Here is a 17,421-nt window from a genome sequence, read left to right as displayed (position 1 = left end):
TGAGATTTCAGTCCAATTTATTGAATTTTGAATATTAGATTCTTAATTCTAGATATCATAATTTTTCTTTTTTTTTTTGTCTAGTTTGTTGGATCTTGAACATTAGGTTCTTGATTCTTAGTTTTCGTTTTTGTTGCATTCAACTAGTTATTTGTTTGAGTTTGACACTTTATAGTCATTCTTGCTTGGTTGTTGTTGGCGTGCTCTTGTAAACTTGGTTGCAAAATCTTGGCTATCACTCTAGTGATAGTGTAGGAAATATATCATCCATTTCCGCTTAATTCAAGCTCGTTTCGTGATTTTACGATCTTATTTGATTGTGTTATGGATTTTAAGCAATTCGTAGATGCAATTTGGAGTTGATGTCATTTTGGAGCTAATTTGGACCAATACTAAGTTAAACAATGTCAACCAAGTCAAACCGTTGCAAACCAAGGTGAAAGAGGAAGCAAAAGAAGCCAAAAGGCTTCTGCCTTGTAGCGCCACGATGTTGTAAGGTAGAGATCCGTCTTTCACCTAAGTGTCCAAGGCACCGCAGGGTTGCCTTTGGGTCTCGCGGCACTCCAAACTTTCAACGTGTGTGCAAGGACGTCAGCACCACAGCACTGCCCTAGAGCATCACGATGCTTGGACTTAATTATAAAAGCATCATTCCACCACCATCTAAAATGTATCTCGACCTCCAACCATTTTACACTTGTTTTATCTCCCTATTTTTTGTACTTTTTGATGCACTTCGGGTCCCTAAAAATCTCCTCGTCATCTTGCATGTGGATGAGAGACTAAAGTGCTCGTTTCTAGTTTGGATGTTCTTAGATTCTCCCTTTGTACTTTAGAAATCTGTGAAAACATAAACTTATTTCATTGTAATCTTTGGTTCAATTTTGAATGTTATTGATTTATTGTTATATGTGGACCCATGGGAATATATGACTATACCTTGCATTAAATTCTTTGACTTGTGACAATTAGATAAGAATTAGTTAGAAGCAACAGATTTGGTTAGCTTGTAAATCTATTTGGATCCGTATTGATTCTAACCAACCTAGAATTCAACCTATTGAATGTCAATTAGACGTTGAAAAGTTAGGCATTCCACCTAATAGAACTTAATCTATTCAAGAAATTCGATATTGCATACTATTGGGTTGAACAATAATAACTTTATGACGATTTAATTGGTAGTTCCAATGAAATTGGTTAGGTAAGGGTCACATATGGCTAAGTAATCATAGTTTGATGAATGAAATTCTTAGTAAAATGGAGAAAGCATAACAACCCAAGCTAGATTGTTTTAACATATAATTTTCACAAGTTTTATTTGCTTGTTGAAATTTATTCTCTTGCTACAATATTTTTATTCAAACCCTCCCTTCGGTTACCTTTGTGTTAAAAATGAATTTGTTTGAGAATCAATGTACTCCATGTGGTCGATCCGGACTTGCCATTAAGACTAGTAATGTCCAAAACGCCTAGCCAAAAACTGTAAGTCTTCCTTCCTCTTCTTCACTTGGCCGATTATGTCTCAACTCCTCAACACTTAGACTTTCCTTCAAGCATTTTTTCAATAAGGTAACCTAAACAATACAAACAACAAAACAACACTAAACTTTAACTTTCTTTTAACACTTATGAAAAAGGAGGTTGAGGTTTATATAAATAGTTATAAATAGTACTAAAAATAATTAATTATAAATAATAGCTTGATTATCACTAATAATAAACAAAAAGAATACTAAAAGTATTGTTTCAATCCATTAATTTTTTTTATATATATAAAACGCACTTTTAGTTCTTAAGGTTTGAGTATTTATGTCAATTTGGTCCTTTAACTTTGAAAACAAACACTTTTTGTTTGGGGGAAGGAATGGAAAAGGAAAGGAATATATTCAATCGGAAAGGAATATATTCAATCCCCTTATTTCTTCTATTTCTTCCTCTAAATCCCCTCTTATTCCTTCTCTTTCTTCCTCAAAAAGTTGTGATATTATTATTATTATTATTATTATTATAAAAATAATAATAATATTAAGAGAAACTCCTGTAACAAAATTTATTTTAATTAATATTTTCTCATTTTAATTTTTTTATTATACATGATCAAAATTTATTTAAAACATAGAAGATTACAAAAAATTAATTTGGGCAACCCGCACAATTTAAAATTAGACCCACACTTTTTATCCTTGTATAAATTATATTGACTATATAAGTGGGAAGATTTAGTTTTTATCGTTTGTAGATTCAATTTTTTACGATTATCATATAATTTAAAGATGATTTTTGTAATTTTTTTCAAGAAAATTAATAAATGGAAATTAAAAATAAGGGCCTTTTAAAAAATATAAAAAAGCGGCAAAAACAGAAAAAGTCCAGAGGCCTATCGTGTAAAATACAAAAAATGCCCCGTCAACCACGCCATCAATAACGCACGCATAATATATTTGCAATCGTTCAAATATGACTACAATTTATACGCGATCGTTTAAATATGGTTACACTTTATCTTTTCAATTCCATCGTTTTATTTGGTTACAATATGAATATTTGTGTATTTGATTTACAATACGAATTTAAACAATCACTAGAAGAAATATGGTCTTTAATGTCGGGTGGAAAAAATGAAAAATAAGCTTTAATGTCGGTTTTCAAAAGGCGGATGTTTAATGTCGGTTTAAAACCGACATTAAAGCTTTATCTTTAATGTCGGTTTAAAACCGACATTAAACATCATGTTTTTTAGAACCGACATTAAAGGTCTTTTTATTTTATTTTTTATTTTTTTAATTTTGTAAAAAGTTGAATTTTTTTCTCTCTTACTTTACTCTTTTCTCCTTTCTTCTCTACCAAACCCTACACTTTACTCTTTTCTCCTTTCTTCTCTACCAAACCCTACGAAGGTTTTCTCTCAACATTTCTTCCCTTTCTTGCTTTCTCAATCTCATCACTTTCTCCCCTCTCTTCTCTGATCAGTCGCCAACGCGTGTGAACTCGTCGCCGTGCTATCATCGGAGGCAGCTTCTTCCGTTGTCGCATCGCGCTCGTGCCTCATTTAGAAGGAAGAAAGGGGATGCATGTGAATACGTCTTCTTTTCGTCAAAGCAAATACCCAACAATTCCTCTTTTAACCGCTCGCCATGCTTAGCTTGCTTCCTGCATTTGGCAGCTCAAATCCATGGAAGAAACTAAGGTCTCTTCTTCCTTTTTCACTCATTCTTCCTTTCATTTACGTCCTCGATTTTGTTTCTGTTCCATTACTCTTTCTATCTAATGCTTCTTCTCCCGTTTTCTTCACGCAATCTCTTCATTTCATCAAACACCCCGTTTTCAATTTCAACTAAACTACGAGGGAATTGTTTGTTGTTTGAGTTTCTCCCGGCGATTTGAGTATGGGTTGTTTCTTCAATTTACATCGCAAAACCAAGATTAAGAGAGGGGGAGATTCGGTGAAGGAACTTAATCGAAGTAATAAATCGGATCGTAAACCTACCAATCGAGGGGGTTGATCGGTTTCATTTTCCCCATATAATTTGATGCAGGATACTCTGTACCTACATTATGGAAGACAGTATTTGAAGGATTGTTACATCGAAGGAAGTGTGGACTTCATATTTGGCAACAGCACTGCTTTGTTGGAGCATTGTCATGTCCACTGCAAGTCGAAAGGCTTTATTACTGCACAGAGCAGAAAATCTTCTCAAGAGACGACAGGTTACGTGTTCTTGAGGTGCGTTGGTGGTAACTATGTTCCTCTTGTTCAAAATATCTGATGTCTCATAGATTGTTGAAAGTTGAGGTGCGTTTGGCTCTGCATCATCGACCATCTCTTTTTGGATAAAAACTATCTGGTTAACTTCTTTTATCCTTTCGGTGTTTTAGAACCTAAGGACGAGAGTGATTTTGTTCGCCCTCTTTTAAAATTTAATGTTACTATTAGGAATATAAATTGACTTTGGGATTATGGTTCAAAGTTTTGAACTCTGTAATCATCGTCTAAGTAGGATATTAAAATCCCATAAGTTCTTTTAACAATCAAATATTCTGATTTTATATCCATTTTCATGTTCGAAGCTTAGGATGACTACTTTTTTTTTTCTTTTTCAAATTTTGTATCTTTAGTAGGTTATTATAAAATAATAAAATATAAAGTGACAACGAGATTATGATCCAAACTCTATGCTGCGCGGCTAGGTAGGAAAAGAATTAGGATATTAAAATATGTTTTCTAACAATCAAATATTGTAAAGTTAAATGGTTCTCGTGTGATATTAGTTGGAGGTGTACTTAACTAGTTAATATACTCATATTATGTGTGTGTGTGTGTGTGTGTATATATAAAGAAAACTCTTTAGAAATACTGGATCTTCTAGTCTCTAATTTATGGGTCTTTGCTTTAATGAATCAGACTTTTGGATAAGTTTTGAAGCACTAACCATTAAATTTACAGCAAAAATCAAGATATGCTTTTGTATGAGTTCTTGCAATCTGCTATATTGATTAGAGTTTCAAAGAAGGTCGATACTTCATCACAAGTGTTCTTTTAGAACGTTCACTATTACATTCTGAAATGCTTTCTTGTGATAGCTTAAAATTTTGTCCGACTCTGCTACGTCTTCATCATATCCTTTTCTTTGGAAATGTCTTACGACTATTTTCCGAATAATGTAGGTGTGTGATCACAGGCAGTGGCGAGACTTCTTACGTTCATCTCGGGCGACCATGGGGACCATTTGCAAGGGTGGTATTTGCTTACACACACATGGATGTATGTATCAAACCAACAGTTGTTTTGTCAGCCATTTTTACCTTGATATTTAGACTTGTCAAGGATTAAAGGCTTTTATGTAAACATGAAAAAACAAAAATTAATTCATCAACAAGAGAAAAGAATAAAAATAGGGAAACAATAAGAAGGCCAAACCCTCTCATTGAAAGAAGTTTACTTCATCTAGAGACGGAGCTTGAAGAATAGATTTGTTTATTTCCAATGTCTTTCAAACATCAATGAAAATCCCATCATTTTTTTTAAGCCATAAATTCTTGATGATGTTAACAGACAAATAAGATCAAAATTCTAGTTTTTTTCTCTCGAAGCTTTATTCTGTGACTAATTGGAGCAAGGTCCATTGGTTCTAGAAGAAGCATAGCATTGGAAGTTAAAAGTAATGTAGATAAGCATTTCCAACTGTTCCGAAAAAAGTACCGTTGAAATTATCTGATCTTCAGCACTGTGATTTCGGGTAATGGACTGAGAGAAAGGTTGTGGAGTGTGCGTAGGTATCTATTTTGTGAGGGTGCACTGTTAGTTCATTTTTAATCTAGAATAGTCTAGGCTTGGAACCTAATGCTAGCTCTTGTTCTATTATTTCCTATTCATGTGATACTATACACATCTATCATGTTTAATTGCAGATGCCTTCAGAACCATTTTGAGAGAGGAAGGTTTTGCTGCTCTTTATAAAGGGATTGTTCCTGGCCTTATGCTTGTAAGCTGTTAGATTTTAGTTTAATTTTCTTTTAACTGTTTGCTGTGTGGATCTTATTGCATTAGTTTAATTGGTCTTGTTAGGCATCTCATCTCCCATTTTTTGTACTTTGGCCCTGTTAATAATATCTTCTGTTACCTGTAAAAATTTATCTGTATTTGTGTGTCAGTGTGAGAAACACATATATTAGTTAGTTTTAAAATTTCATGTCTTCCATTCATTATACTGCAATTTTGTTTAATCAAACATGGGCATTACTCTAAAGTTTAACCGAGATTCGCCATTATCCCAAACTGAACTACTGTTCATTTGTCCTTTTCTCTCTTTGAGGATTCATTATGGAGTGGGAAAGAGTTCGTACGTTTGTCATAAAAAGACATTCTGTTTACACTATTTCATGGGAACAATTCATAGATGTGTTTTGTTGCTACAGCAGGTTTCTCATGGTGCCATTCAATTTACAGTCTATGAAGAACTCCGTAAAGTTATTGCCAACTCAAGGTCTAAAGGGACCAGAGTCGATGCTCAAAGTTCCGGGGAATTACTAGTACAAATTTTTGGCTTGAGTTTACTCCATTAGATCCTTGGAATGTGAAATGGAAACTCTTAGTCTCTTATTGTGAACTGTCTCTCACACAGAATTCCGGTGATTATGCTGTTCTTGGAGGAACTTCTAAAATTGCTGCCATGCTTTTGACATACCCATTTCAAGTAAATTGAAATTTGCTTTGATGCTGTGAACTGTGGTGTGGTTTTTATAGTCATTTTTCTTAGCTGATTCTTGAGTGACTTGGTTTCAGGTTATTCGAGCTCGGTTGCTACAGTTCAGGAAGAGGAATGTCAAGCCCTTGCTGCATTTGGTGCCTGTTTCCAATATTAATAATTGTTTGAAGAAGCATTTTCGAGACCTTTAAAATGTCGTGATCTTTGAATTTATATAATTCTGTTTGGTTGCAGTTAATTTTACAAGCGTGTTTTCATTGTTGGTGGAATCAGACTTGAATAATATGGGATTTATGTGCTTTAAGATATGAATGGGATTTATTGTTGCTTTAAGATATGAATGGGATTTATGTGCAAGTGCTAATAGCATTTTCATTGTTGGTGGAATCAGACTTGAATAATATGGTTTCCTACGTAATGTGACTTGTAGTTTCAAGTTTGTAGTTAATTTCACTTGTTGGATTCAATGTTGGTTTATAAAAAATGGACAATAATACAACAATTAAATAAATATAAATTTCTAAAAATGGACAAAAACAAGCCTTTGATGTCGGTTTTAAACTGACATTATTGGCCTCTTTAATGTCGGTTTTAAACCGACATTAAAGCCAAACCGACATTAAAGGGCTTCAATAACACTATCAAAGATGTCGGTTGAAAACCGACATTAAAGAGGCCTTTAATGTCGTTTTTAAACCGACATTAAAGCCCAACCGACATTAAAGGCCTTTAATAACGCTCGCAAAGATGTCGGTTGCCAAGTGACATTAAAGGCCTTTAATGTCGGTTTTAAACCGACATTAAAGGCCAAAATTCTTGTAGTGAATATACATTTGTACGATTAAAAAAAATAATAAACTTTTTTAAATCGATTGTTAACGGTACATAACTTCCCGATATTGTACCTACTACATCAATTTAAAGAAAATACATGTAATTTCTTTCACATGTAACACATCAATTAATTTTTTGGCACGGAAAACTTGCGTACAAAATGTTCAAAATTGATATTGTATTTATGAACGCTAATGAAACATGTTTTGCGATAAAAAAAATTTAAATTTTGGTAAATAAAACACAAATATTTGTATATTTGATTTACAATATGAATTTAAAAAAAAAAAACATTTGTACTAATTTTAAAATTGCCAATTTTCCTTAATTATTTTGGTATACGATCGTTTACTTTACGTACACGACCATTTACTTTTTTAACATGATCGTTTACATTTGGCTACTTCAATCCAAATAATTTTTTTTCAAGATTCTTTATACACGATATTTTATTTTTTTTACACGATCGTTTACATTTGGCTACTCCAATCTAAATGATTTTTTTTTCTCAAGATTATTTGTACACAATCTTTTACTTTTTTTACACAATCGTTTACTGTTTTTACACGATCATTTACAAATGTCTACTTTAATCTAAATAATTTTTTTTCAAGATTCTTTATACACGATCATTTACATTTGACTACTCTAATCTAAATGATTTTTTTCAAGACTCTTTATACACGATCTTTTATTTTTTTACACAATTGTTTACTTTTTTACACAATAGTTTACATTTGGCTACTCCAATCTAAATGTTTTTTTTTTCAAGATTCTTTATACACGATCTTTTAGATTTTGCTATTTTTTGTACACAATCGTTTAGATTTAGTTACCCAAATGTAAACGAAGTAAAAAAAGGAAAAAAAAAAAGAAAGACGATGGAAAGAAATCACAGCGAAAAAAAGAAGAGGAAAAGTAGAAAGGCGATGGAAAGAAATTGAAGCAAAAAAAAAAAAGAGAAGAGGAAAAGAAGAAAAACAATGGAAAGATTAAACGACGTAAATAAAGAATTGAAAAATAAGAAAGATGATGAAAAGAAATCGAAGAAAAAAAGGAAAGAAGAAAGACAAAATCGTAGGGGAAGACGAAATAGTAGGAGGAAGACGAAACGCAGGGAAGACGAAATAGCAGGAGGAAGACGAATCGCGAGGAAGAGAAAGAAAGATGGAAGGACAAACCTGAAATATTTAAAAACTGGCTAATTTTAGGGGCTTTGTTAGATGGGCCGTAAATAGTTTGATGTTTTGTTACATTTATAAAAGTTTCCTTACTAATTGTTTTATTTTTATATCTTATAAGAACTAAATAACAGAAAACGAATCGAACTAAATGATCCATTAGTTTAGAATTATATATACAAAGCACAAAACTTCTCATGTTATTGATAAACTATTTGCTATTCATTTAAAAATTAAATTAATTACTTTTAAAATAATGTTAAATTAATTATTTTTATTACTATCTTCTTTTATTGTAACTACAATTTACAATGGTATTACACGAACAAATATGTACCTGATTTAAGGTTTTCATTAAACCATTTTAAATATACATTCATTACAATTATAAATCGATGTTAAATTTATGATAAAGTTACAAAATTGTATTTAATTTACGAGGGTCTAATTTAGAATTTTAATTGTATTTAATTTACAAGAGTTTAATTTAAATAATTTAATTGTTTTCGCTTCATTTGAACTAGAAAATTTAGCTCAATTGTAATCTATAAGTTATACTCAATTACAGTAAATTTGCAGGAAAATTAGGCCAATTAGAAAAGCACCAAGAAACAACATCAATTCTAATCTAAATGAGAAAATAAATCAAAATAGAGCTACCATGGTAGCTAGAAAAATAGTCTTTTTAATCTTCGTGTGAACTAAATGAATTTAGTAACTTTAAAAATACAATTCCTTACATAAATTTTTCAAAATAGAGTCGTCGCATTCCATTGTTGTGCATCAATTTTTCAAAGGTTATGGTAGGTAATGATTTTGTAAATAAGTTTGGCAGGTTATCCTTTGAACAAATTTGTTGTACTGTGATGTCGTCATTTTCTTCAAAATCATGAGTATAGAAAAACTTCAGTGAGATGTGCTTTGTTCCACCTTTAATATAATCTCCTTTTATTCGAGCTATACATGTCGTGTTGTCTTTGCTGAAAGGAGTTTACTAGAAGACAAACTACATGATTTCCAAATGTGTTGAATCATCAATCTTAACCATATACATTCTCGGCTAGCCTCATGAATTGCAAGAATTTCGACATGATTTGAGGAGGTAGTTGTTATGGTTTGTTTCATTGATCGCCAGGATCTAACAGTTCCTCCACATGTGAATAGATAACCTGTTTGAGATCTAGCTTTATGTGGATTAGATAAATATCTAGAATCTGCAATACCGACTAGGTTAAAATTTTATTTATTTGAATAAAATAATCCCATATCAATTATTCCTCATAGATAACAAAGTATATGCTTAATTCCATTGCAATGTCTTTATGTTGGAGAGAAACTGTACCTAATTAATAAATTTACTAAAAATGCAATATCTAGTCTTGTATTATTAGCAAGATACATAAGTGCAACAATTGCACTTAGATATTGTACTTCTGGACCAAGAAGTTCTTCATTATCATCTCGAGGTCGAAAATATATCTTTCTTCATATCTAGTGAATTAACTTGCATTGGGATGTTCAATGGATGTGCTTTATCCATATAAAATCTTTTCAAAAAATTTTATGTATAAGTTTGATTGATGAACAAATCTCATCTACTAGATGCTCAATTTGCAAACCAAAGCAAAATTTTGATTTTCCAAGATCTTTTATCTCAAATTCTTTCTTACGATACTCTATTGCCTTTGAAAGCTCTTAAGGAGTTCCAAATGTATTTAAATCATCAACATATATAGTTATAATAGCAAATCCTAACTATGACTTTTATATAAAAATGCATGGACATATTGGATTATTTTGATATCCTATGGACATATTGGATTATTTTTATATCCTTCTTTCAATAAATATTTGTTGGGTTTTATGTCCTAAAACTCGTAGATAGTAAATGTAATCCATTGACCATTATTAATAAAATTGTTATTAATATAATTTCAATAAAAGCATTATTGACTATATTATTAGTTTTGTCTTAATAATCTAAATGCAATAAACTAACATCCTAAGTTGTTTGATGAATCTTGAATAGTATCGAGAGACATACATAGATCAATGTTCAAGATATAGCTTAAAGGGTCTATAGTATAGTATATGGATACAATTCACTTTGTGTTTGATACAAAGGAAATGATCTAATGCGTTAGTGTAGGTAAAATGCAAGTGAGGGTATCCTATGCAATGACTTTGCATAAGATCGAACCACAAAATAATAACCACTAGATGTAACTCTATTAACTAGTTAGGTTTCTATTTCATTAGGATAACCTAAGTAACTTAGTCTTAATCCTTAAGCTGTGTTTGTAGTAGGGTTTTAGGGAGGAAAAGGGTTAGGAAATTGAGCCAAACCGTCTTTGGCCCAAGGGTTATGATAAATAGGGATTAGGGTTATCTTAATCCCCAAATAACCCCATCTTCTCCTCTCTTTTCCTTTCTTACAACCCTACATTACCCTACCCAAATAACCCAATTTAAAATCTATTATTGTTTTTTAAATTACTATAATCATAACTCTTCCCTCAAACACATATTATTATAACACTACTATCATAATCCCTTCCCCAACACATACTATCATAACACTATCTTTCATATTCCTTCCCCAAACTTATATTACCATAACACTACTAATAATAATATTTCTCCCAAACACATATTATTACAACACTAGTATTATCATAATCCTAGGATTATTATAATCCTTTTCTCCCATAACTCTTTCCCTCCCCTAAACGCACTTTAAGTGTATTATGAACTCCTGTTCACTAGGGATTATCCTTTGATTTTTACGGGTGAAAGTGGCCAGATTGCCAACTCAATATGCTTATCATTTTAGGGACAAGACCAAGTGGGGAGCTGAAAAATAATCACACAAAATAAAATTCACTCTCTACCAACTTTAGGGTAAGTAGATGAGTGTTCCCTTAAATGATGTTTTCAAAACTTGAACAAAGAGTTTTACCCTCTATATGACACGAGAGAGATTTTTATTTATTCGTTGGACCATAAATAGGTTATTCATTAGAGGAGCAATGGTATTTAAGAACTAGAAGTAACCTAGGGGTACAACGGTAGTTTGATCCAACTTGTTTTACGAACACTTGTGAAAAGACTAACTTACTGTCATTGGTCTATATCCGTGGATACATAAATATATCTACAGTGAGAAGAGTTCAGTTGTGAGTTATTAATAGAGTGTACATACAGTTAACGAATTTTGGTTAATGTGGTTAATGAGTTTAGCTAATTAATCTCATATCGTTGTAGCTTTTAATTTGTAGGTCCATTAGGTCCCCTTCCTAGCTCCTAAAGGGTAATGAGATTTATATAAATTGGTTATAATTTGAAATGTTCAAATTTACTTTGGAAATTAATATAATGTATCAATACATTATAATATAAAGTTCATTTTTAATTAAACTTCATTATATAAATTTAATTTTGGATATCATTCAAAACTAATTTACGAGAGAATAAATTTTTTGAATGAGTTCAAACATTAATTTAATGTTAATTAGATTCATATTAAAACTATATGTTAAAATTTAATGTGTATATGATGCACATTAAAACTAGGGAGTTTAGAAAAAAGCAACCAATAGCATCTCTTTTTTCCATATTGCAAATATGACAAATATGATAAGTAATTAGATATATCAGATGACTATAAGAGGGCTGTCAAAGGGCTATCTGCTTTTAAATTTGCTACTTTTGTAATTTAGAAAATGAAGCGACATGGACTTTATTATCATAATTGTTTTTGCTACTTTTGCAAACGACCCTTAGAACTATAGGTTATTAGAGAAATTTATATTTGAATATGATTCAAATTTGTTAAATTAAATATAGGAGAATTGTTAAAAATAACAAATTTGACAAAATATTTACAATATATAGCAAAATTTCAAATTTTATGAATAATATACATTACTAGACACTGATATGCTTTTGTCAATGACATTGATAGACAATGATACAAGTCAATTAGTTTCTATCATTGATAGAATCCTAAATTTTGCAATAGCTTGTAAATATTTTAATTTATTTTGCTATTTTTGAAAATGTCCCTTAAATATAAGATATTTAATTTAGAAATTAACTAATTGGAGAATTCATTAGGGAAGTTTTCATAAATAAAACAAAACGGTAAAATTTTACGGCCAATGTATCAAAACCCATGATGTTAGCCATTTTTAAATATTTCAGGTTTGTCTTTTCCATCTTTCTTTCCCTCTTCATCTATTCCATCGTCTTTCTTCTTTTCTTTTTTTTTCTTTTTTCCGTTTTTGTTTGTTCCATCGTCTTTCATTCTTTTTTTTTTTTTTTTGTTCAAGATCATCTATCAAATCTAAAAAATCTATTTTTTTTCAAACTTTTATTTGTTTGTTCAAGATTGTGTTCTAAATAAAAAAGACTAAAAAACGTCATTTAGATTTGGGTAGCCGAATCTAAACGATCGTGTACAAAAAATAGCCAAATCTAAACGATCGTGTACAAAAAATCCTAAAAAAATCATTTAGATTGGGATAGCCAAATCTAAACAATCGTATACAAAACAATAAACGATCGTGTACCGAAAGAATCTTACAAAAAATCATTTAGCCAATCTAAACGATTGTGTACCAAATCTTGAAAAATCGTTTAGATTTGGCTTCTGAAATCTAAATGATCAAATCTAAAAGATCATGTAACCAAATTAAATGGTCGTGTAGAGAAAATTTAAAAAATAAATCGTTGATCGTGTAACCAAATTAAGCGACTGTGTATAGAGAATTTAAAAAATAAATTGTTTAAACTTGGCTGTACAAATCTAAACAACCAAATCTAAACGATTATATACCAAACAATAGTCAAATATAAACGATCGTGTACCAAATATATTACGCTCGTTGTTGATGGGACATTTTTGCTATTTTCCATGGTGGGCGTGTGGGCTTTTTCCGTTTTTGGAATTGTTCTATACAGTGTAAATATTTTTCCATTTTGTTATATTTTTGAAAAGACCCTAATTAATTAATATTTTAGTTTAATTTTTTTAATTAGATTTGACTAGATTAAATTAATTAAATTAAAACTATAAGTTTTGTGAGAGACATTCATTTAAATATGATTTAAGTGAAATATTAATTAAATATGACTTAATTTAATTATTTAATTAAAACTAATTAATTTTTTCATATTTAATTTAATTTAATTTAGATTAAAGAAATGTGAACGTGGGTGGTTCGCTCCCATGTAACCCAAAAATCTTTCTAACTCCTAAAGAAGAGGGAGATAAGAGTACGAAAAACAAAGTGGGCTTTTGGTACTTTGGACTGTGTATTCTCTTTTCTTTCTCTCTAAAAAAAAATCTCACTCCAATTTTGGTTCTCACAAAATAAATTTTCATTCTCAGAGAATAGGAAGGTCTCCAAGTGATGGTTCCCTAATATTGGAGTTTTAGTACATACAGAGACTTCAACGAGAGTAAGTACTTCTTTCTCTTCTTTGTATTTTTTTTTTTTTTTTTTTTGCATAGCATGCTTAGCCATGGAAAGTTTGTTTCTATACTTTTGCCAATGTACTAGTATTTTTAAATCCCAATTAATTTGAGTTATGGTTCTATTAAATCTTTCGCTGCATAGGGCTCTTATCCTTACAATATTCACTCAAGCAATTGTACCATATTCGTCGTGATTTTTTCAATCCATAAAATGATCTATGTAACTTTATTAAACATATCTCTCGAGAACTTGATCTATACGTTTCGAGTATCTTAAATCTTTCTATGACTTTAATATAAATATCATTATCAAGAGATCCATATAACTATGTTGTGACCACATCCATATAGATGTATGTCCAGATTTTCATACACAGTCAAACCAATTAAAAATCTTATTGCGGTTGCATCTACCACTGGAGAATATGTATCCTTATAATCTATACCAGGTTTTTGTGAAAATTCGTGTGCAACTAATCTTGTTTTATATCCTCTGATCTTATTATCTTAATTTCTATTTCTCACAAATAGCCATTTATATCCCATAGGTTTGACATCTTCTAGCATTTGGACTATTGGTCCAAAAACTTGATGTTTTGAAAGTAAATTTAATTCAGCCTCAATTGCTACTTTCCACAAAGACCAATATTTTCTTTGTCAACATTCTTCAACAGATTTTGGTTTAAAATCTTCATTTTCGGATATAATATCAAGAGCAACATTATATGCAAAAATGTTGTCAATAACTACATTAGTTCGGTTCCATCATTTTCTTGTCATGACATAGTTTATCAAAATCTCATTATTATCCTCAGTTGTTTTATTTTCTTCGAATTTTTTTTAGAAATTAAAATTTGGATTTATTCAGGAACATCCATCTTTAATGGAGTTATTGACTAGATTTCTTTTTCTATGATTTTTTCTTTGGAACCTACTCGTCTACCATGCTTCTAGTGTGTTCCAGATTCATTAATGACAACTTATTGTGTTGAGATATCTATTTTTATGGGACATTTGCATTTTCTATATGTGATTTAGTTACTTTCTTTGCATCTACAAATGCATCTGGTAACTAATTTGCTATATTTTGCAAATGAATTATTTTTTTAACTTAAAGTTCACATTGATCTGTACAATAATTTAAATGAGAAAATAATGATACATTCCATGTAATTTCTTTTTCCAACTTCTTAATTTTTCTCCCTTAAAATGACAATAAGAAAATTGTGCAGTAAACACATCACCTATATGGGGTTCAAGATATTTAATAATTGATGAGGAATCAAATTCAACATATATTTCTAACCTTCTTTCAGGATCCATCTTAGTACGTTTTGGTGGAGAAATTGATAAATATACTGCACATCCAAAAATTCTCAAATGAGAATATTTGGCTCATGTCCATTTGTAACTATAATGGCGAGTACTTGTGATAAGTTGCTAGCCTATAAGTGACGTAGCATGCAAAATAGTATGTCCCCATACAAGTGTAGGTAATTTAGCTCTCATAAGTAATGGTCTAGCAATTGATTGAAAAGGTTTTATAAATGATTCTCCTAAACCATTTTATGCATGAACATGAGTTGCAAGATGTTCAACACCTATCACAATAGACATTGCAATAATTATCAATTGTTTGTGATGTAAATTTATCAACATTATCAAGTAGAACATTTTTAATTATATAATTAGGAATCTGTGTTCTTAAGTTAATTATTTGAGCAAGTAATTTTGCAAATGAAAGATTTTGACTTGATAATAAGCAAACATGTGGCCCTCTATTGGATGTGTCCATTAAGACCATAAAATTTTTCCACTTGGTAAGTTAATAGGTCCACAAATATCACCATAATTTCGTTCTAAAAATATAGGTGATTTGATTCCCACTTTAGCTGGTGATGGTCTAATTATTAATTTGCCTTGAGAGCAAGCTTCATCAGCAGTCCTTGTTGATTCATCATTAGCTTGATTTAATACTAATTTGCTTTATGGTTTATGGTCTCTCAAGTGGTCTTCTTCCAAGAAAGTAGCATTTGTCGATACAAACACTCTGCTTTCTTGTTGATCGAAGAATAAACCACCTCTCATTTCTTTAGGATAACCAACAAATTTGCATAACCTTATACGAGGTTCCAACTTCTTGGAATTTGTGACTAACACGTGTGCTAGAAAATCCCAGATTCTAAAGTGACTTAAAGTAGGTTTACGTCCTCTTCATAACGCGAAAGGTGTTTCAGAAACACTCTTCGTGGGAACATTGTTCAAGATAAGAACTGCAATCTCTACTGCATATTCCCAAAACAAGCTAAGCAATTGAGCATAGCTCATCAATGAATGAACCATGTTTAACATGGTTCTATTTTCCCTTTCTACTTAATAAATTTTCAACTTCAACCTTATACTCCTTGAACTTTTCAAGACCTTCAAACTTATGCTTCATTAAGTTTAGATAACCATACCTTGAATGATCATCTATAAAAAAGATGAAGTATTCAAAACCACCTCTAGCTTTTACATTCATCGGACCATAGAGGTCTGAATGTATAAGTTTTAAGGGTTCTTTGGCTCTATAACCTTTTTCAGTAAAAGATCTTTTAGTCATTTTTCCTTCAAGACAAGATTCAAATGGAGGTAATGAATTATTTTCTAACTCATTTATAAGTCCATTCTTTACCAATCTTTCGATCGATTGAGATTAATGTGACCAAATCTTAAATGAAAAAATAGGTATTGTTATTTGGAGAAATTAATTGCCTTTTATTTTGAGTGTTAGCCATTTTAAACCTCTCATAATTTTAAACTGTTTTTGCTTCATTAGGTCTTAATACATATAAGTTGTTTTCAAGCTTAGCTGAACATATATGTACACCATTCTTAGAAATGAATGCTTTATTAAAAGAAAAAGTTACATTATATGATTGTTCAATAAGACAAGAAATAGATATAAGATTCCTTTTAATCTTAGGAACTATGTACAAGTTTTCTAAAAATAAGAATCTATTTCTAAAAAGTAACTTAGCATCTTCTACTATGCAAGCTGAAATAACATCTCTCGTTCCAACCTTGAGCGTCATCTCACCCTCTTCGAGTTGCTTAAAGGAACAAGTTTTCTATAAAGAACAAACATGGTTAGTGGCTCATGAATCAAGTATTCAAGCATTTTGGTCATTCTCCACTAAACATGTTTCTAAGATAAGAAAACCATATTTACCTTCTTTTTCATTCTTCTTCTTGACAAGGTATTTGGGACAATTTCTCTTACAACGTTCATTCACATTGTAAAGGAAAGATTTTCCCTTATCGGCTACCTTAGCCTTTCTTTTGCCCCTAGAAGCAGCAGCAGGATGCTTCTTATTCCCTCCTTTATTTTTTTGGATTTTCTTAAACCTAGAGGATGAAGGTGCAGACTTGGTTTCAAAGGATGAACCCTTCTAAAATCTCTCGACATGGGCAACATTTTCCTCTCCTTCTGTATGTCCTTCAAACATCTCTTGGAGGGAGTCCATGATTTGACATGTAGTGACCATGGTCTCGTGTTTCATGCTTAGTATGTCAGACATAATGGCCAAGATGTAGACATGTGCCTTGTCATTGGCCTTTGTCCAACGATCATATGCATCCCTGACAATCTAGGATGCATTTCGAGAAGGAGAAGTAGGACATTCCTCCATTAAGACGAAGCGTATATCATTAATAACTAGAATCATATTCAAGTTTG

At 31.0% G+C, this 17,421-nt stretch overlaps 1 protein-coding gene across 3 annotated transcripts; it reads left to right on the top strand.

Moving 5' to 3' along the window:
- Window positions 1-2,848: 2,848 nt before the first annotated feature.
- Window positions 2,849-6,546, top strand: LOC127151699 (folate transporter 1, chloroplastic-like). Of its 3 annotated transcripts, none has more exons than XM_051091623.1 (7): window positions 2,849-3,190; window positions 3,540-3,727; window positions 4,683-4,765; window positions 5,413-5,486; window positions 5,920-6,033; window positions 6,126-6,197; window positions 6,287-6,546. In XM_051091623.1, exons 1-7 carry the CDS (start codon window positions 3,176-3,178, stop codon window positions 6,398-6,400), a joined length of 660 nt encoding a protein of 219 aa, XP_050947580.1. In that variant the 5' UTR covers window positions 2,849-3,175; the 3' UTR covers window positions 6,401-6,546. The 3 variants fall into 3 exon arrangements, with proteins under 3 accessions (XP_050947580.1, XP_050947581.1, XP_050947582.1); XM_051091624.1 differs by having other exon boundaries at window positions 2,850-3,190; window positions 5,923-6,033; XM_051091625.1 differs by lacking the exon at window positions 2,849-3,190 and having other exon boundaries at window positions 3,648-3,796; window positions 4,669-4,765.
- Window positions 6,547-17,421: the final 10,875 nt, after the last annotated feature.

This window comes from Cucumis melo, chromosome 11 (genome assembly GCF_025177605.1).
Source record: "Cucumis melo cultivar AY chromosome 11, USDA_Cmelo_AY_1.0, whole genome shotgun sequence".
In the NCBI taxonomy this organism is placed as follows: Eukaryota; Viridiplantae; Streptophyta; class Magnoliopsida; order Cucurbitales; family Cucurbitaceae; genus Cucumis; species Cucumis melo.
The sequence above is the reverse complement of the archived record's forward strand: the minus strand, read 5'-3'. Positions and strand labels throughout refer to the sequence as shown.

Coding starts and splice junctions, on each gene's coding strand:
- LOC127151699 (XM_051091623.1), top strand. Junction 3,728..4,682: donor ACAGGTTACGTGTTCTTGAG/GTGCGTTGGTGG, acceptor GTGTGATCACAG/GCAGTGGCGAGACTTCTTAC. Junction 5,487..5,919: donor TTGTTCCTGGCCTTATGCTT/GTAAGCTGTTAG, acceptor TTGTTGCTACAG/CAGGTTTCTCATGGTGCCAT.